We start from the raw sequence: 27,942 nt of genomic DNA on the forward strand, positions 1-27,942 counted from the left end.
CAATAATAATAAAGTTACTATTCGTTTGACACTCTTGCACATCAGTAGTAAAAGATTCCAAAGAGAAAACGCAAAATCTGGTCGTTATATTCAAGTAGCTGATTACAAGCTGATTACCTACTAAACTAACCAGAAAAATTAATTATTTAGGAATGCTATTATTGCCGCACTATTTTCTGAGGCTTTTGGTAAACTTTGTTAAGGGTATAATAACATTTGTACAATAACAAATGTTTTACTAAGGATCAGCAAATCATGCATTGTTATAGTGACCAGCATCTATACTAGTGCTATATCTATACTAGTGCTGGGAGCAATTCAATGATTTGGACATATAATACGCGCAAAGTTACGATTTAGTAGGCTGTCGTGACTAGCCGATAGTAGCTAGTGGATAGTTGCTATCACTATCACACGCCTTATTACAGAAAAGGCGTGCCACTGAGGAGTTTTTTTATTTCTTCTTCCATGTTCTCATTGGTCGACGAGCTTGATAAGTGGATAGACTCGTAATTGTGTCCCACCATGCTACAGCTGTTTCGCTTCATTAACAGAATAAACTTATAGTATCTTTGAAATGAATCCAAAATAACAGTTGAAAATAATTATGCAACAGTATTCGATGAGTATAACAGGCTCGTTGAGCAATTACTATTTCGTAGAATTTTCCCCTCTGCGATGTGCGATACAAACTGTATACGTCACTGGCAGACAAAGTTTCCTAAAAAATAAGGTACGCTTCAAAGTCGCTGCGCCGTGCTGCAAGCACTAATCTAGATTACTGTACACTGAACATTATATCGAAGAAAAAGGCAGTTTCAACATGGCACGCCGTACTGGAGTAGACACTGCAGTGCTAGTGGCAGGCATTCTAATGCTTATACTAAGTAAGTGTTTAGTGTACTCGGGATGATTATTAACACTATACAAAGTTAAACTGCAGCAACACAATTGATTATAGAAGCCAGAAATTGCGTTCATGCCAAATTCTTTCGTGTGAGCAATATTATTTTAAGCTGTCTTGTGGTTCTATGCACGCAGTTATGACATTAATACAGTTTTTACTTTTAATATTTGAAGCTTGTATACGTATAATCTAAAGGCGGTAAAACACTTTTTGTTTCAGCTTTAAAAACTTGAGTTTAAACAATTACGCATTAGCGCCGATGTTGCGCGAGTAATAATATTACTCGCGAATTATGTCAATTCAGCATTCATGAGTCGATTATCCATAAAATTTATGGATAATCGACTCATGAATGCTGAATTGACATATTTTACGAAGCTTTTTAGATATATTTTATATCATTCGTTACCGCTCTAGGAACAGTTTTTTGTTGGTGAGTAGCGTCTAGACTAAATGTCGTATCTTTAGATCTTCTAGCCATTGGCCGCCTGCAATACGTATAGTACATGCGCTGCGTAACGCGCTGTAATATGTTGGTTGTAAGTTGCTCAATTAAGGAATATTGCTTGAAAAATTGAAACGCAGTTTATTGTTCGAAGGTCTAGACCAGAAAGAAAGTTTCTGGTACAAGACACGTAGTTATGAACAAAGCTGATAGAGCAAAGCTGATAAAGCTAACACATAATATAATACAAAGCTGATAAAGCTAACTCATAATATTATACAAAGCTGATAAATCTAACATATAATATTATAATGAGAGCCACGTGATTAGTAGAGTTAGAAGGCGCTGATGCGTAGAATATACATAGAATGTTCCACGCGTAGTTCCTGTGGCTTGCAGCCATTTAGTGGTTCAATATGCTGTCAAACCATAAACAATGGTCATTGCCCTGTACACCACCTGATCATGTAGTTATCATATGTTATGAAGCGCAAGATTAGAAGTAACATTATCATTGTAATTAATGATACCATTGTGGTACCTGTGGTAGCTGTGATACCTTGTGGAAAACATGTTGTAAAATATGACTATTGATTACCACAATAAACATCGCTCACACACATACAGTCAAACATGGATAACTCGGCCACGGATATTTCGAACACATTGTTAACTCGAACGGATTCTTTGGTTCGTTCCTACGCAATGATAAATTGCTTTAGATAACTCGAACTTAACACGGTTAACTCAAACAGTTTTTTGCCGAAGGAACAAACTTAAAACAAACTTTGGTTTGTTTTAATCCGAAGGAATTTACATTAATCGCGGAGCTACGACTACTCTGCCTTCCTAGCGAGTAAAGTGCTCCCTATAGGTATATAGTGTACATGTATTTCCCCCGTACCGTATAATGGAACCGATTAGGAGACCGTATAAAACCTGATTAATGGGGTCGCTAACACGTCAGCTAAGTTACGCATATTGCATGTACGCATGCACAAAATGCATATTGTAAGATTGATTATATGTTGATATATAAGAATAACACACCTTTTCATAGACTACACTCGATAGGTTTTTTAAATGATACAACTAGGCCTACTCTGATGCGAAGCATGCATTTTTGGATTGGTCGTAAATGTTTACTCGTGTGAAGTTTTAAAAATTATCCGAAAATTTAGATATCTTTCTGTCAGCTAAGATTTGTTTGTAGTTTTAGGTGATGTGACTGCCAAGATGTTTTAAGATTAAAATTGGCAAAATTGATTCCTGTTAAAACGCTCAGAAGAAAAAGATGGATTTTTTTTCTGAGTGTTCTGACGAGGATCGAGTTTTGCCAATTTTAATCTGAAAACCTCATGGCAGTACATCACCTAAAACAACAAACAAATCTCAAGTAATAGAAAAACATCTTTACTTCCTGATAAATACTTTTGAAACTTTACATGAGGAGGCCCTATAACTTGTAACAAACAGTCTATGATTTTGCTTTGTACATAGTTTGTATATGTACATGTATCTTCTGTTAAATGCATGCACTTGTGACAGTGCTCTGATAACTTGAACGCTCTGATAACTCAAACACTTTCGCTCGGTCCTGTGAAGTTTGAGTTATCCATGTTTGACTGTATATATATATATATATATATATATATATATTATATATATATATATTAATATATAAACCTATAGGTATTAATATAGGTAATATTAATATACAGTGAAACATGGATAACTCGCCCTCGGATATAGCGAACACATGGTTAACTCGACTGGATTTGCTTGGTCCGTTCCCACGCAATGATAAATGGCTCTATATAACTCGAATTCAGCACTGTTATAACAAACTGTTTTTTGCCCAACGGCTACCGAAACGGTTGCTATCGCTTTAGAAAATTACTTTATTCCAAGCCATAGAGGTAAACCTCAACTTTTCGTAATTCATAAGCGTCGTTATTACCTCCATCGGCAAAATATTTTTGTCAACGACTGTTCTAAAGGTTTGGTGAAATTTGATTTATACTTCTATACGATGAATAGCACGGGCTAGCCCGGTCACGGGTGCAAGGATTTTCGCCACGCACATACAAAACAAAAACAGCATGTTGTTTTTGTTTTGTATTTGCGTGGCGAAAATCCTTGAGTGCGTGACCCGGCTAGCCCGTGATGAATAGTTTTCTGACGTTGATTCCGTGTTGAATTAACGTCGGAATGTTGAATGTTTAAAACGTCTTAAAAATGTTGTAATCAAACGTATACGTTGTCTTAGCTAAAAAACTTCATCGTTTGACCTAAACACAAAATACGTGTGTACATTCAATAAGTATCCATTCAAAAAGCGTGAGTGATATACAATGTACCGTAAAACCTCGTAAAACTTTTAATTGAACTGCCTCGGAGTGTTGCTCTTAACGAATCCCAGGTAAAGTAAGGTAATCTTTGCAAAAACTTCAAGAAAGATCGGCAAAATTGATCGTGGGTAAAACGCTCAAAAGAAAAAGATGTCTTTTCTTTGAGCATTTCAGCAACGATCAAGTTTTGCCAATGTCAATCTAAAAAACGTCCTGGCTGTTGACTTAGAGATTATAAATATACACATTTATTAGAGACTATATCAGCGAGTCAAGTAAAGGACTCATTCAACAAGACCATGGCCATGGCGTCTGCATTAATATAAGTAACTCCAATTCTACAAATACAAATCTACAAGCATCGGTGAGTTAAACCTACCAACAGTTTATACTGGCAATAACATCACCTCAAACAACAAACCAATCTCAAGTGATAGAAAAATCTCTATACTTTTTGATAAAAACGTTTTAAACTTTACATTAGAAGTATTTAATTTGAAACAAGCCATTTGTGCTTTTGATTTATATTATAGTTTGTATATGTTCATGTATCTACTAATAAATAAGTAAATACATGGACTTGTGACAGTGCTCTGATAACTTGAACACTCTGATAATTCGAACACTTTTGCTCGGTCCCTTGAAGTTTGAGTTATCCGAGTTTCACTGTATATATATATATTATACTTAAAGTTATGCTTGTGCCACTATTTATGTTATTAGTTTTCATTCTATACAACTAGGTTGATCTAACATCGATAGGTATCCTTGTTTGTATCATGTCACCCCTGCCATACTTGCCAAGTAGTTGAGAAAAAAAAACGTAGTAGTTGAATCTGAAGCCTAGATTTATTTGTGAATTTTTTTTCTTCTTTGGTACCTACATAGGAGACCCTTCCATGATTTTATTCAATGTTCAGGTACTCTGCTATCAATGCGAGGTCATGGTTGTTTGCCAACGATATGTCACAGCTCCATGTATAATCTTTGTTTATTGATGAAAAACTGTAGAGCAAATCATTAGACATCATTGTTGCTAAATTTAAATAGCCCAGGTTTTATGGCAAACATACGGTTTAATAGCGGTCTGTTTCATTGTTGCTAACTTTGTATGATGATGAGGGCTCACAACTAGTAAACAAAGGGAAAACGACGAGTAAAAAAATTAAACCACTACTTTTATTGAAAAAGCTGGAGGAAGACGGGAGATTTTGTGCAAATAGGAGACTGACTTAAAAAACTGGAGGGTCCCGGCCAAACCGGGAGATTTGGCAAGTATGAGTCCTGCCTGCAGAAAATGTTAAAGGTTGACTTGCAACAAAATTCACATTACAGTTATTTGGTATCAAAAGATTCGTCATGTCTTACTCTATTGTGTTGTAGGTGCCAAATATGTGGGAATGTGATTAAAAGCTCGTAAAAGCTAAAAACGAACAGAAAATCGCAGCCACACGAGATCGCCCTAGTTTAGATTCGTTTTCCAAAACGGCTAAAATGTGACGTATGTGTGCTAAAACGGCTAAAATGTGTGCGAGATAGTTTATGTTTACACTTTCATGCATCCTTATTCGTCGAACTATTTTCACAAATATACTTCACGCTTGCGATAAAAACCATGTCTATTGTTCTTACGCGTCTATTTTATCGGCATCGTAATGCTGCAACTTTGAGCACTGATATCTCAAAACGTAGCATAAAAATATGTTTAATTTTTTAAGCTTAGCTTGAACGATTGCATATCATCCTCTGATAAAAATGATGAGCCTTTTGGTCCGCTATGATGGTTGAAAAATGCTGTAAAAAATTTTCGCGCCATATAGCGGGAATTGTAAGTCACATGATCAGATAATGTTAGTTTCAGTTCAAGTTTGATCTATCGCAAATAGCAAACACGCTTTCTCATATTAAACTTGTTTATTTCAATTCGTCATCATGACTAACGCGCCACATAGTGTTTGTGCAGCTGCCAAGCTGAGAAGCACCTTTTTTTGGCCAAGAGCTGAGAAAAGACCAGACCTTCACCGGGCGTGGAGCAACTGGGTGAAGCTGGATGTGACAAACTTTATTTATTCGCCTGCTTACTCTTACCTTTGTTTTCGCCAGTTCAAAGACGACATGTTTTCTAACCTGTTTGAATACTCCACATATCACCAAAGCACGTGAGTAATTTATTTTATGAACTACTTGTATTAGTAGTTGTAACTCGGGTTATTTTCTAGTATTCTCCTAATAGTACTGTATTAATCTATATTTAATATAACAATATTAATGTCATTTAATTGTAATATTATATTATTAGTATTTTATCTTTTTAATTACGTGTATTATTCTTATTATAATAACAAAACTAATTCATACTGCATATCTATCTGTAAAACGTAATATATTAATATATAATTGATAAAATGTTGTTTCACGATTAATTTCGCCAAATTTCTTAACCCCCACTCACTTATAGATATGTTATATAAAATAGTTATTGTCATTTTCTGGTATCATCGTTAATAGCATATTAATATTATTAGTTGATTATTATTAGTATTAGATGAAGAGTTTGTGCCAACCACTGAAGACTGGGAAGAGTTTGAGCGCTATGTTGGCCAGCGTCAAACGCTCTCCAATTACATGTAAGATAGAGCTAAACTAAACCAAACTTGACAAAATATAAAAAATATCCATAGAGTTATTACTCACATTTTATGTTTACAATATCATGGATTCTGATAGGGTTTTGTAAAATCTGTGTCATGATTGCATGGCTATATATTTATTCTTTTTCTGATCAAGCAAATATGATATAATAACAGGAAATGATGTTGTACAAATCTTATTGCAAGTCAACTATTGTGTTGTGATTTCAGACCCGAATCCTCCTTCAAAGAGGAGAAAATAATAGTAAGTGTGACAGCACTCCAGCGACTATTTCACTGTCACACCTGTGCCCTCCCCTGCTCATTCACGATGGTGCGAGAAGGCGGATGGGTAGAGTTCAAGGTTACATGTGCCTCCTGTCACCGATCGTACACTTGGGAAACAACTGCCAGGGTGAACAGAGCTCACGTCATCAACCCCCTGCTGGCAGCTGCATCACTCTTTTCTGGCGGATGCCTTACGCAGAACCTCCGTTTTCTGTCGCTCCTGAACATCGCAATACCAAGCCACAGTGTTTGCCTCTACCAACAAAGAGAATACTTACATGGTGTGAGTGTTAATATTTACTCATAAACTTTGAAAATGTGAGTAAAAGCTTGGCACACTAATTGAATAACAACATTTAGAAACAATTTTTTTCTTGAAATGAAAATATGTCATCCTTCAAGCAAAATATATTATAATTCAAAATTCTGATTCTTCATCATAATATAGCACAAAAAGGGGGAAGAGGATTCTACATTCTTAGACTAATGATAATGATACAAATTAATCTTGTATAATGAAGTTTTACAATATTTTACAGTGTATTGCTGAGCAGTACACCCTGCATAACGAGGGATTGATGGCAGCAATCGATTGGGAGCTTGATTTGGCAGGTGACGGTAGATGCGATAGTCCGGGGCATTGCGCACTATACAGAGCCTACACTATGATGGATCAGAGCTGCGGTTTAATAGTCAGCAGCCATCTTGTCAAGGTAAAACTTTGACAGTTTTTACTTCACAGCCTGACAAAAACCCAAATTTTTTAGTAGTTATCAATACATAAACATGAAGTTGCTCATCTAGCTAAATAGTTCATTCAAATAATGTGAAAGTAATTGTTGGTCGTAACTTTCTTTACTTTGCAGGCAACAGAGACCACCAGCTCTAACACCATGGAGCTGGAAGGCTTCAAGCGATGCCAGTCCGATCTAATTTCCCACGGCCTGAGAGTGAGGTCCATTACAACGGATGTTGTTACAAAGGTTGTGTGCATACTGCAAGCTTGTGTTTTGGCTTATGCCGCAAATTTGTCGCCGTGAGCGACGGCCTCTACCTGCATGCTTGGTGTCTAAGATTCGGGCTCTTTTCCCACCAACGGATGATGAAGAAGAGTTTGCAGACTTGCAAACAAGATTTGCGGCATAACCCAAAACACAAGATTGCGGTATGCACACAACCTTTTCCGAGCATTTGGCGATGGCTCTCCAAATGGGAATAGATTATCTACCAAAACAACTATTGAAAAACAATAATTGCTGATCATCAAAATAATCTCGATCTTTATATAATAAAATCATAAAACTAATACACTCTCTACTGTAGTAAGTGTACAAGCCAAATATACCAGTTCTCCTTGTGTTCCACGAGTTCAGAATATGTGTGTTCAACTGATGCATTAAATGTGTAACACAAGAATTGTAGATAATGCTTGACACATTAGCATAGCCTTGGTGTTGTTGGCATTAAATGAATATCCAACTCACTATGATATCGCAGGTAATTATTCCACCTCAACTCAAGGGGTGCAGACGCCACAAATTCGTTTACACCAGGATGCATACACAGGCATTCATGCTCCCCTCGGTCAAGGAGACAATGCGCAAACTCAGCATAATGGCAGCACAAACATTCAGGAAGAGATGGCATGTCTTGACAACGCTCGCAGGCACACCACTCTGTAGCCGGTGGTATTAGCTCCTAAAGAAATGAACAGATATGTCTATGCAACCATAGCTAATACATCAGGTCGATGTTATCCAACAGTATATCAGTGCAGCACTAGATTTAAATATTAAAATTGTTAATGTTGTCATTCGAGAAAAATCTGTAATTATTTTTTCGCAATATTGAAGCGATAATTATCATCATTAAAATCATATATAATAATATTCGTTCTATCACTCTCAAGCTAAAACTATTACTACTAGCTAGCTTGGCACATAAGAGCTGGCTAGTGGCGGTGCTTACTTGCTGGGAGGTTTGATTCTGTTGAGGATCTTCTTCAGATAGAGCGTCAGGCTCGAAACGCCAGGGTCTTAACTCTTCAGAATTTGATATTATATATTTGAATTTTTTACGATCGCAACTCAGACATGAATAGTCGAACGGAATGGCCAAGCCGAAACTGTAAAGTAGCGAGCATCTATATTTGATACGGGGTCTTAGGTAAAACCCGAAGTGATTATCATAAACTATTGCTACGATAAGTTTGATATTGAGCTTTTTATTGGCCTTTCAATTCACGCGAGAACATCACGTGACAAGACAATAACCATACCGCGCGGATACGTCATCGAAATCAAGAGATTCCAATCTACGGCGGCTTTTTGTTTTTGAGCTTTTAAGAGCTTTTAATCACATTTCCACATATTTGGCACCTACCACACAACAGAGTAAAACATGGCGAATCTTTTGATACCAAATAACTGTAATGTGAATTTTGTTGCAAGTCAACCTTTAAGCTCATAGAGCTGTATTAATAATTCCTATCAACATGCAAACAGTTACTCTAGGGCTCACCAAGATGTTGTATTTTGCAGCTCTTTCTCTGTGTGGTACATCTATAGCTACACTCGGTCTAACATACTTAGAAGTTGAAGCGTCTGTCTTCCAGCTGGTTGCTGGTGGTTGGGTGAGTATCGCTCGTTGAAAATATGGCAGTGGCAATATCTACACACTTTGGGAAAATAGGTACAATAGGGTAGGGTAAGACAACTTTCTTGTAATCAGGAGTAATTTATAATTGGTCATTGTGTCTGCCATGAGCATTAGCGCATGTCAATAACCAACTTAAATCTGTGTTATTATAGCTATGGAACAAAAAGCTATAGCAATGGGTAAACGCTGCTTTGCTTTCATGTATTTAACAAATTCCTATAACTTTGATTAACCCTTTGAACCCTGGCGTTTCTTGTCCAATTACATGTATCCGGAAGGTTTTTAACTTATTAATTATATCTAAATGTGCTCATGATACAATGATATTTGGTAAAACACTATAGGGTAAAAAGGTCGGGCAACACGCAGCAAATGTCATCATACAGAAACAAAACCAGTATTTCACCATTATTCAGGCTAAAAATGTAAAAATTCGTGCGATTTAAAAAACTCGTAGAAATATTTACATCGGCAGCATATATATCAAGCACACGTTTATCATCATTTCATGACACAAAATAAACTGGAAAATTATAATTAGTATCATAAAATTCTTCATTTTCTTCACAATCATCCATGACCTACCAACGTCATATCATTCTAAAAAAATTTGTCATTATAACGAAGAAAGTAGATAAAGATATTTAAAAAACTTACAAATAGAAGTGAAATTATAGTCTAGCATCCTGTGCCAGAATTAATTTGATTGGTTTACGCTCTTACTTGGAAACAGCCTTTGTAGACAGAGGCATGTGAATTTTGGGTTTCTATGGCTTGGGTTTCTAACACACCTTAGGCAATGCCGGAATAACGGCCGTTAGAATGCCGAAAAATTCGAAAATTCGAAAAATTTGAATGCCACCTCTAATAAAGTACCACTATAGGGGAAGGGTTGAAAATACAGCGCCATGGTATTCAAATAGAGGTTTCAAGGTATCTCAGTTCATTTATTGCTCATAAAATTATAAGTCAATTGTGTATCATGCTGTTCAATTTTACTTTCTGGTGATTTTGTAGTACTTTCTGACATCCGTCCTTGCCATCGCTGCCGGAGCCTCCGGTCACAAATGCCCGGTGAGTCTCGCTATTTCCTTTTTTTATAGTAGGCGTGGCCTGTTTGTTTACAAAGTCTGTTTGTTTCTACTAAGTTATAATGGAGAGGCCGCAATATTAACCAACCAATATTACTTCTATTGGCAGTCGCTCTAAAACCGATTGTTGTATCATACACCATTTGAAAGAGAACAAAATTTTCTACAAACAGTTACTAATAACTTTTTTGTAACAAAGTAAATGCAAAAAAAGTGAGATGTTGAGAACGAGGAAAGAATATTACATTAGAGATCAGTATGTCGATAGGGTTTGTTTAGAAACAAGCGTTTTTGTTTCCGGTTTTTGATGCGGGGCTCTGTGAAGCTATACGGCTCTAGATTTGGGATTTTGTACTGTATATTTACCCATCTGGACCAGAAATATCAGAAGTCAGAAATATTTCTTGTTGAAGGGGGTACCTATATGCTGAGCTACAGTTAAGGCTTACACATACACACTATGTTTCCATGGCGCGCAGGGAAACATAGTGTTTGTGTCAAACTTGCGCAAGGCGCAAGTTCGAGCCAGTCCGCAAGAGATCGGCATCATGGAAACATCTGGAAACATGGAAAGTTTTGTTACTCGCAAATATTTATCGAATCCATCACGCTTGCGAATAATTATGGAAACAGCACTTGCAAATGATGCGCATTAAAATATTGCGCAGTCTATTCAATTTTAAAAATTTTCATACTTAATCATTTTTATGTTGATTTTAGCGGTTTGGGATGAATATGCTAATGTATGAATGCTGCTAAGTTAACAAGAATGCATCCACTACTTATTGATCTGTGGTGTCAATAATTGGTGCAGCAGCTTAATCTTTTTACGGAAGGCAGGTGTTGAATGCAATGGCATCATTTCAATGGATGTCTGTTAAAACCTTCAAGTTGCACGGTAACACAACTTCAAGTTGCACGGTAACACAACTTCAAGTTGCACGGTAACACACCTGCGCACAACTCCAAATGCTCATCTTCGAAACATAGCGACAGTCAAACCTCTACATCTGGCCTTAGCTAAGGATTTACGAGCCCGGCGCAGAGTTTGAACAAATATTTGACTCAACATTTAAAATAACGTAAAATTCAACGTGAACGGAATATACGGAAAAGGAAAGTTCAAATGAATATGTAAATTATTTTAATGTGCAAGGAGCTACTTTAATTGAAAGGTCTTATATTATTGGTCAGAATAAGTTAGGCTATACATATCTATCACCTCTCTTACCTCTTTTACCTACGCTCTCACAGGGTGATGCATGAGCAGGCCACGCTTCTATGTCCCTGCTGCCAAGTTAATCGTAACGTGACAGCAGATAAACCATGTATAACAGTACATTATATAAGTTGTATACTGTACTTGTTTAACTGCTATCTGTGATCATCAGAAGTAGGGCGATATCACAGGTTTTCAGGCTATGGAACTAATTAAACATAATAGTTAATCTAATATAAAATAGTGTTAACATAACGTAACATATTTGTTAAATAACATAAAATGATGCTAACATAAGAACAAATTACATTTCGTTTGTAGAATTCTGAAATGCTATGCAATAAACCAAGGGCTTACTTTATTGGTTGGAATATGACCAATGAGCGTATCCAATAGAAACATTTTTAGTATTCCCTGAACATTTGTGTTATATGGCTTGCATTGAGTATAGCAGCACACAAACATGAACTATTTAGAAAGATATTCGGCTGTAGTTTTAAATGACCCACTGGAAGCATATGCTTACCCCCGCCAATGAGGCTTGTAGGTTATTGCTTGGAGTCATGTGTCACCGCAGTGCCGTGGTTTATCCACTGTAGGGATGGGTAGACGATAATGCTATAAACATCCTTAATAAGTTCAGCATCTATGAGTAGAGAATTGGAAAGTACGCTTGCATTGCATACTTTTACCTCAGCACAATATGCATTATACATGCAATACACCTATTTTATTGCACTGTGAGCAGTATTGGCACAGGGGTGATATTTTCTGCTGTACCGTGTACAGTGCTGCTAGTGTGTGGTCCGCAGTGGTAGATGCAGTAGGAACTTTTGCGTTGTATTGAGTTGACTTGTACACAACCACAACACAAGATCTGAATGCTACTCAAACTGGAGTATGAGTGAGCAAGCAAATTGATCACAATTAGCATGTCGTATGCAGTAGGAGTGCAGTAGCTGTAAATGTCTACTGCATGTTAAAAAGTAGTATTGCATCGCGAAATTACTGCGTACTGCGCTGCAGTTCTGAAGCGTAACAACCCTGGTTGGTTGTTTCACCTTTTTTGTTCATTTGATGTTTTACTCGTACATTAGAATATGATGAGTCATTGTATTCTAACGCTCTTTAAAGCATATCATAAGAATGGTAGCGTCTTGTTGAACCCCTGCTATTATAATTTAAATAATTCGTCTTACTAGTTTTGTTTTTATCTTGTAGTACGTCTCTTCCATCGTCATCACCATCTTCGCCATCCTGATATCTCTAGGAGCGACGATTGTGGCAGCTTTTGTTGCCTTTGGTGACCTGTTTTCTAAGCATAGCAACATTATTTTCGGCCCGTCTACGATGTAGGTTTATATTCAAATAATTACTCTGACATCCTGATTGTTAGAATCAGGATCTGACATCCTGATACCGATCTTTTGATCGGTATCAAAAGATTCACCTTACTCTGTTGTGTTGTAGGCGCAAAATATGTGGAAATGTGATTACAAGCTCTTAAAAGCTCAAAAAAGAACAGTTAATCGTGGCCATCATGAAACCGCCGTACATTGGAATCTCTCTCCAAAACGGCTCAAATGGGACATAGCTGAACACGATGGCTTCTGTTACACTTTCGTGCAACCTCATTCGTCGAAATATTTTCACAAATATACTTCAAGCATTCAATAAAACCATCTCTGATGTCCGTACGCGTCTATTTCATCATCATTGTAATGCTGTCACCTTGAGCACTGATATCTCTAAACCTACCGTAAAAATTCATTTAATTTTTTGATCTTAGCTTGAAGAAGTGCATATCTTCCTCTAATAAACATGAGAAGCCTGTTAGTCACCTGTGATCCACGAAAAATGCTGCAGAATTCTTTCGCGCCATCTGGCAGAAAATATGGGTCACATGATTAGATTACGACTAGATGATTAAACCAGGATGAAACGAAACTGTGAAGTAGCGAGCATCTATATTTGATAAGGGCTTTCCGAAAGAACCCTAAGTGTTTGTCATAAACCAATACTACAAGACGTTTTATATTGAGCCTTTAATTTCACGTGACAACATCACGTGTCAAAACAATAACCACAATGTTTGAGCAGTCATCGAAATAAAGAGATTCCAAACGGCATTTTCGTGATGGCTGCCATTAACTGCTCGTTTTTGAGCTTTTAAGAGCTTGTAATCACATTTCCACATATTTTGCACTAACACAACACAGCAGAATAAGACATGATGAACTTTTTGATACCAAATAACTGTAATGCGTATGTGCAACCTTTAAACTATCTAGAAGGGGCATACCCGACTTGTACAGGGACTTCCCCTAAAACTACAATAACAATTGCATGTATCTAGTAGTGCTGCAGTCTATTTGTGTGGCCTGATCGGTGTCATCACTGTCGCTCCATAATCACTGGGGTTCTGAGCTTCAAAGATTGAACTTTCATAGCATATTTTTAATACATACATGTATGCTAATGAAATTACAAATATTTGACCCTTCTTTTTTCATGTTTAGTATTCAAAGATCATTCGCTACGAAGGATCCTCCGATTAATCAAAATATTTCAACCTTATTTGAATTTTTAACCAAAACTTAAAAGTTTATTACTAATAAACTTAAATGAAACACCACAAAATGGGATGAATAGGAATGTTAGAATAATTAGGGAAAAAAAGTATTAAACTTTTTTTACAGTTTTTTTTGGTGAGTTTCTAATTTTTTTTGTTATATATCTGTACTACTAAATGAATTTAGTAACTATGTACATTTTTAAAAACAATAATAATTTTGAAACATTGACATTACCACTTGTTGTTGCAGTTCATCACACGGTGAGTTTTTCTATCATTGCAAAACCTTGTCTGTTACCGTTTGATTGAGCCATCGTTCTCAAACTATCTGGTGCAATGCATTTATTTATTTATTTATTAACATTCGGTGTGAATAGGAAATGCATTCATAAACCTAATCCTAGAAGCAAAAGATATGTTGTACTCCAACCAGTCTTTCATATTTAGAAATATCTTTTGTAAATCGAAGCAAAGTTTCTACAAAAAATGTTTCATAACTTTGAAGTTTTGTATGTAGAGTCTTTCGTAAGTAGAGGTTCCACTGTATTGCGTGTGCAGTATGGCGCTACCCACTCTATAGCACTAACATACAATACATTGTGAAAGGTTATCTTGAAAAAGAAAGGTCAGAGAAATGTCACCAATCAAACTCTAATTCAACTATTGCTAGTACAAACGTCTCACAGCAAGCCGAGTCTAGTGATCGCTACAGCGTGTGTGATGTAAGAACAAGTTTAGCCAACATGAGCAGCCTATACAGCCAAAAACACAGCCTATGTCAAAAATACTTGTGGTAGAAATGAATTTTGTTAGAACGAGTGAAGAATACAATAAACCAACACAAACCTATAAGAATACGTTTGTGACATGTTGTTCTATTTTTTTAGGCATCTCTGTAGTACATGCCAATTCATATATGGGTTCAAAAATTGCCTAAAAATTTTGTCGTTTTACTCTTAGCATGTCAGTGAAAATTGAGTTTGGTACTGATTAGGTGATTTTGCATTGGTTCAAGGGAAGTGTTTCAATTTAAATCAGCTTTTTTCACTTTTCCCTTGGCAGCATGGTCTATGCAGCAAAAGAAAATCGAATGTCTAAAATGAAGTGAAACTAAAATGTCTACCAGTGTCTGTCTGTCTATCCGTTTGTTTCCAAAGCCAAGGTTAGATGCTAAGATAAAAGTGTGATTTATATAGGTCTCTGATCCGTGACATTTAGTTTGGTAGACTGACACTCTAACACTTGCACCAATTGACTGCCTTTAAGTATTTATGAATAATTGTGCACATACTTATTATCTTTGTTATATCGGCACACCAGATGGTTTCTCATAGCATGCTAAGCTGTGAGGGTACTAGTGTACATAGATCTATAGAGATACCTCTATACGTTGTTTTCTTTTCTCTAAGTGCGATAAGGGAGAAAACAATATTTTTAAGGATAACTATTAGACTCGAGTTATTCAAATAGAATTTGACATTCCATTTACTTAGCATTTATATTATGGAACTATTATTCTATAGTTAGGTTATAGAATTTCTTATGCCATAGAAAGCAAAAGCATGGTGGGTAGGTAAAGCGTGATTCCCATATCGGCTGCGAGACTCCGGCGGTAATTTCGCACGGCAAACCACATGCGGCGCTAGGTTCGGTGGCTTATTTTCACATAAAGCTTTGTCGCCTGATGATCGCACGAAAAGGGCCCCTCGCCATGCAGTTTTGAAAGTTCTGACCTTTACTTGTACAGTGCATTATGGGAAGGTTTTGCGTGTAGTTCCTTGCGGAAGTTTAAGCTGAATACGTTGCGGGGTATATACGAACCCGGCTTTGTAATTATTTACAGCGAGCATGCATATGCCTATTCGACGTATCGTTGAAAAGGGCAGCGTTCTTTAACAAAACACCGAGTCGCTGTGCATCTGAAACCCCCCTTGAATGCAAAAAATAATCTAGAAGCTAGCTTTATGTTCCTGTTTTAAAATTATCTTTTGCAGGCAGTAGCATTTCGTGTCATGATATACCGACTTTAAAGGTTCAAAGTTAACTGACAGCACAAATGTTTATTGCAATAACAGCAGCAGATAATGTTACTGACTAAGGTTTCAGGAATATTTTTGCGTAATTTCAACCGAATATCAGGTTTTATCAACAATATCGAATCTTGGAACTGGACAGCAAGATTTGCGATCTTTGCAAGATATCGACTGGAAGCGAGTGCGACGCTTTGTAATTATATTAAAATCACTTTGTTTTGTTCAAAATCTTTATTTATAAAACACAAATTTTATAAATAATCATGCTTACACAGGTTTAAGCCAATGACTTCCGAGAGTAGCTAATTTTTTACGGACAATTTTTTTCAACTCCTGTTTTGTATGAAGGAAAAATTGCTAGTGCACTCCATATGACGTACTCACAGGCTGATTGGTGCAATTTGATAACCATTTACTCAAAATTCAATGTTTAATGTATTAATACGCGCAGACTTTCTCGGTATTTGTGAAATTTGCATTGAACTTGCATTATAATCATCTGCCATGTTGAGTAACCTTAACAGCCTACTGTGACGGCCAAATGGGAAAGTGTACAGCAATGGTTTCCAACAGAAGGGCTCATGTTCACACGTTGGCTAATCATATGCATTGATTTAATTCATAAATCTTTATTTTGTCGAAAAAATGGCTGTCTTATACCACCGCCTGGAGCTCACATCATCATTGTTTTTGTCTTCAAAACTAATTTTTTGTTCTTTCATTAAAATCATTGCTGAAAAACGGACTATCAGGGTTATCTATCTAAGCAAATCTCAGTGTTTGTCATTGGTCGTTTATCGTCCCAATGTTCAGTTATAGCGGTAAACTTTTAGTAACGAAAAAATCCATTCCACACTGGATTTGAACTCGGAGCTTCTAGGTCTGCAGACAACTATGCTATCCTCTGGGCCACACAACTACATACACTATGTTTCCATGGTGCGCAGTACTGCGAAGCAGCCCCCCTCCGAAGTCGAGGGGATTGTACGTTTCCATGCTGCGCAGTGGTTTTCAGAATTTCAGCAAATTAGCCAGAGAAGAGAAATTGTATAAATCGAATCGCCTGATGGAGAAATAGAATCGATCACGGATACCGAACGTCATAAACGGTCTTTTTATGATTCTGTCGTCATTATACTTTTATTTACAATACACATTCACAAGGTTTTACAAACCTTAACACACTTTTTACAAAGTAATATATTTTTAATAAGTATTTTTAAGTAATATATTATTTATACGTTAATTTAGGACTTGCCAACTATTTTTCGAAATGTGTTGGCATCGATAACAAAGTCCAGGAAAGTAATCACCTCATCATCCTCGTGAATGCAGACCATAATTAAATTTAGGTGAAAGAAGATCGGAAGAATAAAAAAAAACAAGATTAGCAGGACAACCTTTGTACTAGTGTATGGCCTTCGAAGAATCCGTATCCACGGCATGAGAGCTATGCGCAGCCACTGCGCAGTCGCTGTTTATTTGCTGCGAATTTGCACTGGCTTCGCACTGATCAGTGCGCAGTGATTTCAGTGCGCAGTGATTTCAGTGCGAAGACGTCGTTTCCATGATTCGGAGATAGCGCAACTCCGAAGCACTACGCATCATGGAAACATAGTGATTGTAATACGATGTCATACACATTACACCTGTTAAAATATGCACGCTTCCAGACCTTGTGAAAATACTGTTGGTTACTACTAGTATGCTTGAAGATCATGATTTATCGCGTATGAGATCATGACACCAGCTTGTAGCGATTACATGCGGGTGTCATGGCTGTTATTATAGTAAATTATGTAGACAATCTTAAGTTACTAGCTCAAGTTACTCAAATTAGCCAATTGGCTAATTTTGCCATTTGCTAATCTGTGAACTTAGCCAATGGCAACTGCATTACCTGGGCCACTGTTTATAAGCTGTTTTTTATTGCCTGTGCAACGTCTGGAATTCAGTTAGTATTATTATAAATAGATTTAATTTCAAAATGCTGTCAGTTAAACTTTAAAAAGTTGCTTTTTTAACCTTCTGATAAATTCAGTTTGCGCACATGATTACAGATTTCATACTTCGCTTGTAGTCTGCCCGACTTCCACCTGAATGTTTACTTGGGCAGGGACACTGAGGAAATACTCTCGTCGCTGCCTGTTGGCGTTTTCATCATCAATGGCATCAGTTTCATCTTGCTAATTGTCCTTTCAGCTCTCTCTTGTTCTGGAACTTGCTGCAACAGCCCTCGGGTAAATATATCTTCACTATATTGACTTTTTCATGTAAAGGCTGAATGAGTCATACCGAGGAATGTTGAGCTATTGCTCTGGCATTGATGTTTTGGCTGACTTGCTACTTGTGAACGTCGTTATTGATATCGGCTATTGCGTTGAAGTTGCAGCGTTATGCTTCTCTATTCCGTCGGTCCCTTTGCCGAAGTACAACTATAGACGTCCTAATCGCTCTTCCGCTTGAATCTGAATAAATCAACATTCCGATTGAAAACAACATTTTTTTTACCTTCATGAGTGGTTTGTAAAAGTGCTTACAACATAAAAGTAGCGCTTATTACCTTTAGCAATCCTGTAAATTGAAACTAAAGTTCATTATGAATCACATATCAATTGCTTAAACACAACTGCATTGCTGCTGCTATGAACAATTCTGATGTTCTAAAAAAAAGCCACAGCGATCTTTAACGCTTTCACTCCCGCATTAAATTTGTTATTCTGACCAAATTAATTTGAAGGGATTTTCGAAAAATCGATATACCGCTAGTATTTATGCGATATCTCGAGAATCAGAACAGATATTGTTTTACTGTAAAATACATCTTATTCAATACAAAATTCTCTACAAAATAAGTATAAAGTTAGTTAGTGAATCCCAATCTCGCAAAGTTTCTCACGCTTCCTTTGCGTTGCACGAACGCGGTGTTTATCTTATTGCCATGACAATAACGATCTGGTTTTCCCGTTTTGAAGAATAATTAGAAATGGAAATGCTGAGCCAAAAAATTTTCTACTGGTTGTACGTGATTGGCAACAAGGTTGTTTTGTTGGAGACACAATTTGACTGGTTTAGCTGATATGTGGGCTTCATAATAAAAAGAAAAGTGAACCCTGCTTAATAAGCCGATATATCGACCCATAACAAGGACCATAAGCTGATCTACCCTAGGACACTTAAGTATTCGTGGCATCTAACTTTCGCGGAGTCATCATCACGCGAAAAATTCATGCGCGAAACTAAACTATCATAACGAACTAGCGAAAATTCGAAATTAAATAGCTATGTTCTACACAGGCCTGTATTCACTGGTTGCAAGTTGGGGGGCTAATGTTAGACGACTAGTTATGAACATCTGGGGTGTGGAGAAGGAGGGGGGGGTGCTGTAAGCTCCCAACAGGTTTCTCTTATGTAGGGCCTCAGCCGGGCCTCTCACGTGAAGTTTTAAAAAATTTTATTGGCAAGTATCAACATTTTTCTATTTTTTGAGATTTGCTTTGTTTTAGCTGATGTGACTGACAAAACGTTTTAAAATTAAAACAGGCAAAACTTGTATGCAGTTAAAAAGCTCAGAAAGAAGACATCTTTTTCTTTTAAGCGTTTTAACAAAGATCATTTTTGCCGATTTTATTTCAAGTTCATTAAGTAGGATATGGGCAAGCAGATGTTTGCTAAAACTTGATATTATGCAAACCTTTATAAAAGTCGTTAACAAGAATATTTTGCCGCTGATGAAGATAATAATGACGCCTAAGAACTACTAAAAGTTGATGTTTGTATCTATGGCTTCGAATAAAGTGATATTCTACAGCGATAAAAACCTTTCTATAGCCGTTGGACTATGAAATTTCTAAAAAGTTGGGGCGTCTTAGCCGGCCAGCTGTCCAAGGGAATACGGCCCTGTAGTTCATTGATATCCACAACAAAATCGTGATATTAGAAATGCAGATAATTTTGTGTGTGATTGAGCTCATTGGGAAATTTCTAGTAAATTCGTTAATACACCGAATGAGCAGCATGGCAAAGCAAATTAAGATAACAAGTTTTTTTGGAAAAGCCAAGACAAACGAAGAAGATGATGATATCAGTTTAGTCACCGAATTTGTAGCTGATGAGGATGAAAGTCTGGTAGGTGAAGTCATACAATTAAATAATACTTATTGTAGTGATGAATTTTACTGCCAACCAAAAACGATAACAACCCTCACCAGGTCCAACCATGTTATACAGTTCTGGTTGTGATGTTGGTTGTTATCTATTTTCTTTTTTATGAGACATGTACTGTATTTGATTTTTTTTAAATTTGAAATATTGTGAACTCAAAACGTGCCATGGCCATCGCTTGCTATAAATACTTGAGATCTAATATTGGTACTATATCGGTCACGACGGAAAGGACCGAGACGCCATTGATAGTCCAAGAAACAAATGGCAGCAAGCGATCACGTTGAATTATCGATTTCTGCCATACATTTATACCTGCGGGTTACAAATACAAACTAGTCGCAAATATAAAAACTTTTTTTACTAGAGGACCGGACCTGAGGAATCTAATTTGTTTGTTCCACTGTATTTATTTTCACATCACTATGTTTTCGCACTCATCAGAGCTGCGAAATTAAGTTGCAGCGAAATTTTACTCTGTGTGCTACTCACGAAACTAAATACTAGCGAAATATAAGTGTCCTAGGGTATTGGCTTACGGTCTGTACTTCTACCACCACGAAAGCCGATATATCGGCTTACAGTAGCGAAAGAGTTGAATGGCTTCTTGTAAACTCGCCCCGTGTCATTATTATACTGATAGTGCGCTCCAGTCTTATGACCATTTCTATTGAACGCTCTCTCTTATGACCATTTTTATTAGACACTCTCTCTTATGACCATTTCTATTGGACACTCTCTTATGACCATTTTTATTGGACACTCTCTTATGACCATTTCTATTGGACACTCTCTCTTATGACCATTTTTATTGGACACTCTCTCTTATGACCATTTTTATTGGACACTCTCTCTTATGACCATTTTTATTGGACACTCTCTTATGACCATTTTTATTGGACACTCTCTTATGACCATTTCTATTGGACACTCCCTCTTATGACCATTTTTATTGGACACTCTCTCTTATGACCATTTCTATTGGACACTCTCTCTTATGACCATTTTTATTGGACACTCTCTTATGACCATTTTTATTGGACACTCTCTCTTATGACCATTTCTATTGGACACTCTCTCTTATGACCATTTCTATTGGACACTCTCTCTTATGACCATTTCTATTGGACACTCTCTCTTATGACCATTTCTATTGGACGCTCTCTACTGACTGTCTTGTCGCCATCACAGGCGTCGCTGCTTTCTTTGTTTTAATACATCTATTGATTCCATAAATGAGTTGATTATCTATTCCTGCGGGAAAAGATCGTATCACCATCAGGTAAAATAAACACCCCTGCTGTTAATTGTTAACCTCACTCCCTAGTCAGGTTTCTTCATGTCTGATATTTACCTCTATTCTATCATCTAGTCACGTATTCTACTTGTGAGCTAGACAACTATCACACTTTGTTGCGTATCGATTCTCGATCCATTCATTTGTTTACCCAACCAAATATTGCTTATAGCTATTTCTGCTATAGCCATTCCTCATTACCATAAAATAATATAAAAAATATATGGTATAGCCTTTCGAGGGTTGTCTTCTCATGTCTGATAAACAGGAATTAGTTGTCCTGAGGCTCTCATGAACTATGTGATTAGTGATTAACAGTGTCACTGTTTGGAGTATGTCCATGCTTTTAGTAATTATTATTTACTGTAGATTATTTGCTGCCAGTTATATATTGACTTATCAGACGACATTTTTATTCACTCAACTTCACCTATTATCGGATAACGATGGATTCAGTGACACTAAAAGCATTTGTTAAAGGTCTACTATTCTTAAAAAACGCACTCGGGTATTAGCCAGCTACCCACAGATCCCTGGTTGAGTTGTTCGGTATAAGTTTTCCGTGACATGATCTACCGCTGATATTTTAGAGCTGTTCTTGAGCTCTGGTATTAACATATCAACAGCCCTAACAGCTCAGATATGTTAGAGCTGTTGTAAATGGTGTTGGTAGATATGCCTTAGATCATTGACTTTGTATTAATGTATCGCCATGATTTTTACTGTTTCTCCTGTCTACTAGAACATAGCACTTTGAATTGCAATTATAAATAATAATGGTACAAGGTCGTTGGCAAGACCTTATAATTACCAGCCTGGCTCCCTAACCATGCTCTGGTGCGGATCTAGGCTAGATAACTGCTACTCTGTATGAGTGTTTCATAGATTTTCATATCCTCTTTCCTCCTTTTCCAAGTGGCAGTTAGTTTTGCATTAGATTATTTCCTAAAACTAGTTTGATAGCTGATCTTACTAGTGAGTTGTATGCCTATCTTTATCTTAAGTTCTGTTAATGTTTGTTATAAACAATCTCACTGTCATTGTTTTTGCATCCGTGCGTTTCAGTGTGAGACTACTGGAATTAACATCTGAATAGTGGTGCATAGCAGAGTTAATAGGGTGTTGGTGAGACCACTGGAATTAACATCTGAATAGTGGTGCATAGCAGAGTTAATAGGGTGTTGGTGAGACCACTGGAATTAACATCTGAATAGTGGTGCATAGCAGAGTTAATAGGGTGTTGCTCTGAAATATGATGGCAGGAAGGAGGCTGATAGTTGATATGCCTGAAGGCTGGCTTATATACTGTGAATCGCATGGAGCATCTTTTTAACGCTCTCAATGAATAGAAAGGCGGTTTAGAGCCTTTGTCAAATATGTGTATAAAGTGCAAATCAAGAATGCAAAGATACTTTATAGTGGGATAGTAATAAGCAACGGGTACGTTGCTAGATACAGGAAGTAATAGCTTTGATCAAATCTCTACACAGGAAACTGAGTACATGGCGCTAGGTGGTTTGAGTACAGTTTTAAGGTAGCTCACAAGTTTACACATTTCTCAAGTGTTTCTGTTCCTGTTTCAGGGTGGCCATCAATCTTTAGGCGTGGTCACACGAGCACCGAACCGACGTAGGATCGGTTCGGTTCGGAGGCTGGTTCGGTTCGTGGCACATGTCACACGGCTACCGAAGTAACTTCGCTTCCTAGATACCATACGTATAGAGACAGGACAGTTTCATTAGTAGTTGTTATGTATTTGAGTTAAATATTTCTATTGTAAACAAAAAAAACTTTGAGGAACAATTATAAATTATAATTAAACAGCAGATTTATCAGAAGATCGTTCGGCTGCTCAAAATAAATCACTCGATACAAATATTTTGCTAACCCTTCCCATCAACATAATTATATTTTTTATTAACATATGAATGTTTTTCTATGCTGAGTACATAACAAACAAAAACAGTCTTTATCATAGTACTGTGGTTTTACATAAATAAATCAGTCAACGATAGTTCATCAGGATGAATATGACACATTACTTATACTCTACACGAAAGAAAATCACAACCATTCCCTTACATTTATGCAAAACTTAAGTGCAACATCTTACATTTATGCAACCCAATCACAAGTCCGGGTGAACCTTGTCGTAAATTGCTTCATGTTGTTTATTTAATGAAATAAAAGTATCGTCCCATTTCTTTTTTAACTTTACTCACACGCAAGTAAGAAGAAATGTGACGCGTGCTCGCTAGAATTCTAGAATTTTAACCAGCCAATAAGAGCAAGGGTTCGGCACGAAATTTCGAGCAGTACCGAAATAGTTCGTTTCGGCCAGAAATGTCCTCAGCCGAACTTTTTAGAACTGAAAACGACGTCGTTTTGCGTCATTTAGTTCGGTTCGGTGCCCATGTGACCACGGCTTTTGGCTACCCATGTTAACTACATAAAACAGATCAGTCATAATTTAAGACTATTCCCTGACTAGCTGTCATCCACTGTTCTACCACACAATGCCAAAAATGGGTTTATTATATATACCTTGGAGATTGAGTTATACGCCAGGGGTCACATGCACAAAAAACTGTTTGGTTAAGATATAATATAGACAACCGAAGTATGAAGCCTATCCTTTCCTATTTTATCGGAGCTCAACAATTTTTGCGGAAATGTGACTAATACAAAATCAAAAATGTTTATCACTATGGTTCCATGCAGCGATAGCAGGGAGACACATCCCTATAATGCTGCAAGGCCATCGTGCAAACAGTCATGTCGCTTTAATTCTGTCACAATTCAGTCTCACAGTTTTGAGGCGAAACACCCGCATGATGTGTCGTCTTTATGCTGCGGAAACAGTATTTGCGACCAACAGTGTCGCACTAGTGTGTGCGTATAGGTCTTGTTTTTCTGTTGCTTCATATGCAGGAATTTTTGCTGACATTGCGTCGTACAACCATCACTCCACTATAGCGCCCTATAGACACACAATCTGCTTGTCAGCCCTGTGTAGTGCTTCGGCGCTGTCCGTACCCAGGTGTCCGCTACATTATCAATCTTTGGAAACTTGTTTATGTGTGCGTATGTGCTTGATTGGCATCACCAATGTTGCATTGAGGTGCTGATGTTTCAAGATAATATGTTATACAGTAAATGCTCCTACAACATAAATAATTCGTTCCAGGAATGTTTAGTGAGGACCGGGATTTTACGCTATAAGAGCAATAAACGTGTAAATTGTCTGATTCGTTGCAAGATCTTTCCAAACTTACCCCTTTGGTCATACAAACTGGAAAACTAGACTTAACTTTTTAATTTGTTGGATGTACCGTAGCTGCAGTATTATTGGTATGCATCAACAACTTTTCTTTTTTTGGGATCAATTTCTCTGGTTTTATAGACTATGATTGCGGTTCTTTTACATCAAGTCGATGGGAGCACACATCTTCGATGTTTATTTACAACAATTTGCTTTTTTTCTAGACAGCAAACTCTATTCTGAAAAGTAAAACTAATAACTAATATATTATACACCTACAATAAAGCAGAACAAAAATTATTTTTACTATGAAAAAGTGGTACTACCTGTTCATTGCCTATTTGTATCTAATGGTCAAGGTTAGGATAAAAGATAACTTTTGACGATACTTCAACTCGTGATTTCGATTGGTGGACCAACGCTGTAACACCTGCACAAATCGATCCCTTTTAAGCATTTATGAATGATTATGCAGCTACCTATTCTCTGTTTTGTCGACATATCTGACGATCTATCACGACGAACTCGGATGTTCTAAAAATTGTATATATAATAAAATCTATATAATGCTGTACGCACGTCGTTTTTTCTCACAAGTGCGACAAGATATGTTACCATTCAAATCAAATTTGAGAAGTTGCTCCAACTTGACACTTTACGTTATATATGGAATTTTTTACGTAGTAGGAAGCAAAAACTTCACAGATTTTTTTAGTTATCTAGATTTTACGTTATAGGAGCGTCTACTGTATAATTGTTATAAAATGTTTTCGAACACCCGCCTTGTTCAAGAAAACAATTTACTCCCTCCCTCCATCTTGTAATGATTCTTTCGCTTTGTAAAACTTACTCCAACTTCTTCATCTTGCCATTACCAAATCTAAACACACTGTGATATTTGCTGTGGAAAGACTTGTGTGAACACTAGACATCTGATTCTTCTTTAGACATTTCATCCACCGCAACAATTCGCAGTAACTACTGGTGGCTACGCACCTGTGCCAGTACCTCCGGCTTATGTTAGTCAGTATCCACCACCTCCTCAAGACATCAATGGCCTAGCCAATCCTACCTATGACATGGCGCCTGGATCAGTTGTCCGATCTCAGTAAGCTGCCTTGACTGGAAGCCAGGATGGCTGGATGTTATGATCTGCTTAAAGATCTGATATTGCTGATATTATCATTGTATCCTTTTCATCATATAAGCTTGGTACATACATTCTGTTCATGTTGATAAATCACGTTGACAATTTGCTTGTTAAATCTATTTTGTCTTTATTCAGCTCTTGCATTAATATTTTAATCAATTTGACTATATTATTATAGCTATTTGATATATACATTATATATGTGTTTATATATACATTAATATATACTCATGCTACAGACAGTACTGTTTCGGCTATTGAAGCCTCATCAGTGCAGCTCAGAGCTTAGGCAAGGGACACAAATCCCATTACCAATGAGAGTTGACTTCCTGCCATGAAACAACTAGGTTGCCTCACAGGCTTTAAGAAAGTCAATGTGCTGGCACCAGAGTGCTCAAATCACAAAAGTGATGAGCTTTGCACAAAGGCTAATAGTGCCGCATGTATTTATGTATATATATATATATATGTATACATAAATATATATATATATATATATATATACTAGCTGTGCTGCTTGGGTAATAAGAAGTTTTAGGACAGAAAATTGATTATTATTTAACATATAAAAGCATTTACTACTCTAACTTTCAAACAACATATAATGAGTAAAGCGTTTTGTGTAGTTGAAATAAATTAGGAGAGAAAACAAAGACAACTGTTAAGTTTTTAAACTTTGTCAAACAACTGTAACTTTCAAACTTCATATCATGAAGAAAATGTTTCGTGCAGGTCAAATAAATAAAAATATAAAATAAAACAACTTTAAAATGGTTTAAATGTAAATGTGAAGTAATTAGTAAGTAATAGCTAAATTAAGTCTGTTTTGCTATGATGACAATAAAATATGATTTGATACTGATACAATTGATAAGAACTGAGAAAATAAAAATCCTGAATATGTTGAAATAATAATAATAATTCTTGCATAGAAGTGTGTGTATAAAAAAGGTTACTGTTCCACCAGAAGCTATCCATCAATACTTTGTATAAGACTATACCGGTACCTCTTGATACTGGTAAAAATGAGATATCGTACTGTCTTTGTCTGACCGAACGGAGAGAGGATGTTGAGGCTCTCCTCACAAAGATAATACTGTCGTCGTGTGAAAAGAAATGGCCTTGACCACAATATAGCAGTTGAACCTTACAAAAAACTGAAAATAAAATTTCAAGAAAAGTTACCATACGAATAACGCTGAACTTGCCAAGGCGAGCAAGGTATATATTTTAATAACGTATATAATCAGTACACTAATCGTCAAATTTTAAGTTTGAGATAAATTATTGTCGACATCGTGGGGCGGAACAAATTAGCCCTAAGGAGAGAAAGACGTGGAAACACCGTGTTGAATAATGCGTAATGCTAAAATAATGCCCTATACCGTATATGATAACAACTTAGATCATTATGCATTGTGTGGCTCAGTGGTAGAGTGCCTGGATTTTAAATTTGCAGTAGCAATCTCTGTGAATTCGAATCCATCAGAAAGCAAAATTTTAATTTCAAGATTTTAATAGCTATATATGGACAATCACAACGACAGATACACAAACAGAAAACAAACTTTGAGAAATATATATGTATACACTGTATATAATGTAGATATATATTTATATATTAATTAAAAAATATGGCAGAATACGTTGTTACTCTGTAATTGAAATTTTAATAGAACAATGTCAGCAAAAATGGTTAGATGAAAAACAAATATTGATAATAAAGATTGGAAACTAACTATGTAATAATAACAGTGATAGGAAAATGAATAATGTCTAAACTTAAAACATGATATTCAAATTATGTTTAAAAAATGCAAATCGAAATAATAATGATAATTTAACAAACTTAAAAAACTTGTATTATAAACA

The 27,942-nt window shown here is 36.5% G+C and overlaps 1 protein-coding gene across 1 annotated transcript; it reads left to right on the forward strand.

Moving 5' to 3' along the window:
• Positions 1–739: 739 nt before the first annotated feature.
• On the forward strand, positions 740–26,315 carry LOC137391594 (membrane-spanning 4-domains subfamily A member 4D-like). The gene is made up of 6 exons (XM_068078109.1): positions 740–887; positions 9,162–9,253; positions 10,297–10,353; positions 12,811–12,941; positions 18,278–18,437; positions 25,868–26,315. The coding sequence occupies exons 1-6, from the start codon at positions 824–826 to the stop codon at positions 26,030–26,032; spliced, it is 669 nt and encodes a 222-aa protein (XP_067934210.1). The 5' UTR covers positions 740–823; the 3' UTR covers positions 26,033–26,315.
• Positions 26,316–27,942: the final 1,627 nt, after the last annotated feature.

This window comes from Watersipora subatra, chromosome 3 (assembly GCF_963576615.1).
Source record: "Watersipora subatra chromosome 3, tzWatSuba1.1, whole genome shotgun sequence".
Classification (NCBI taxonomy): domain Eukaryota; kingdom Metazoa; phylum Bryozoa; class Gymnolaemata; order Cheilostomatida; family Watersiporidae; genus Watersipora; species Watersipora subatra.

Coding starts and splice junctions, on each gene's coding strand:
- LOC137391594 (XM_068078109.1), top strand. CDS start 824: ATGGCACGCCGTACTGGAGTAGACACTGCAGTGCTAGTGGCAGGCATT. Junction 888..9,161: donor CATTCTAATGCTTATACTAA/GTAAGTGTTTAG, acceptor TGTATTTTGCAG/CTCTTTCTCTGTGTGGTACA. Junction 12,942..18,277: donor ATTTTCGGCCCGTCTACGAT/GTAGGTTTATAT, acceptor CTTCGCTTGTAG/TCTGCCCGACTTCCACCTGA.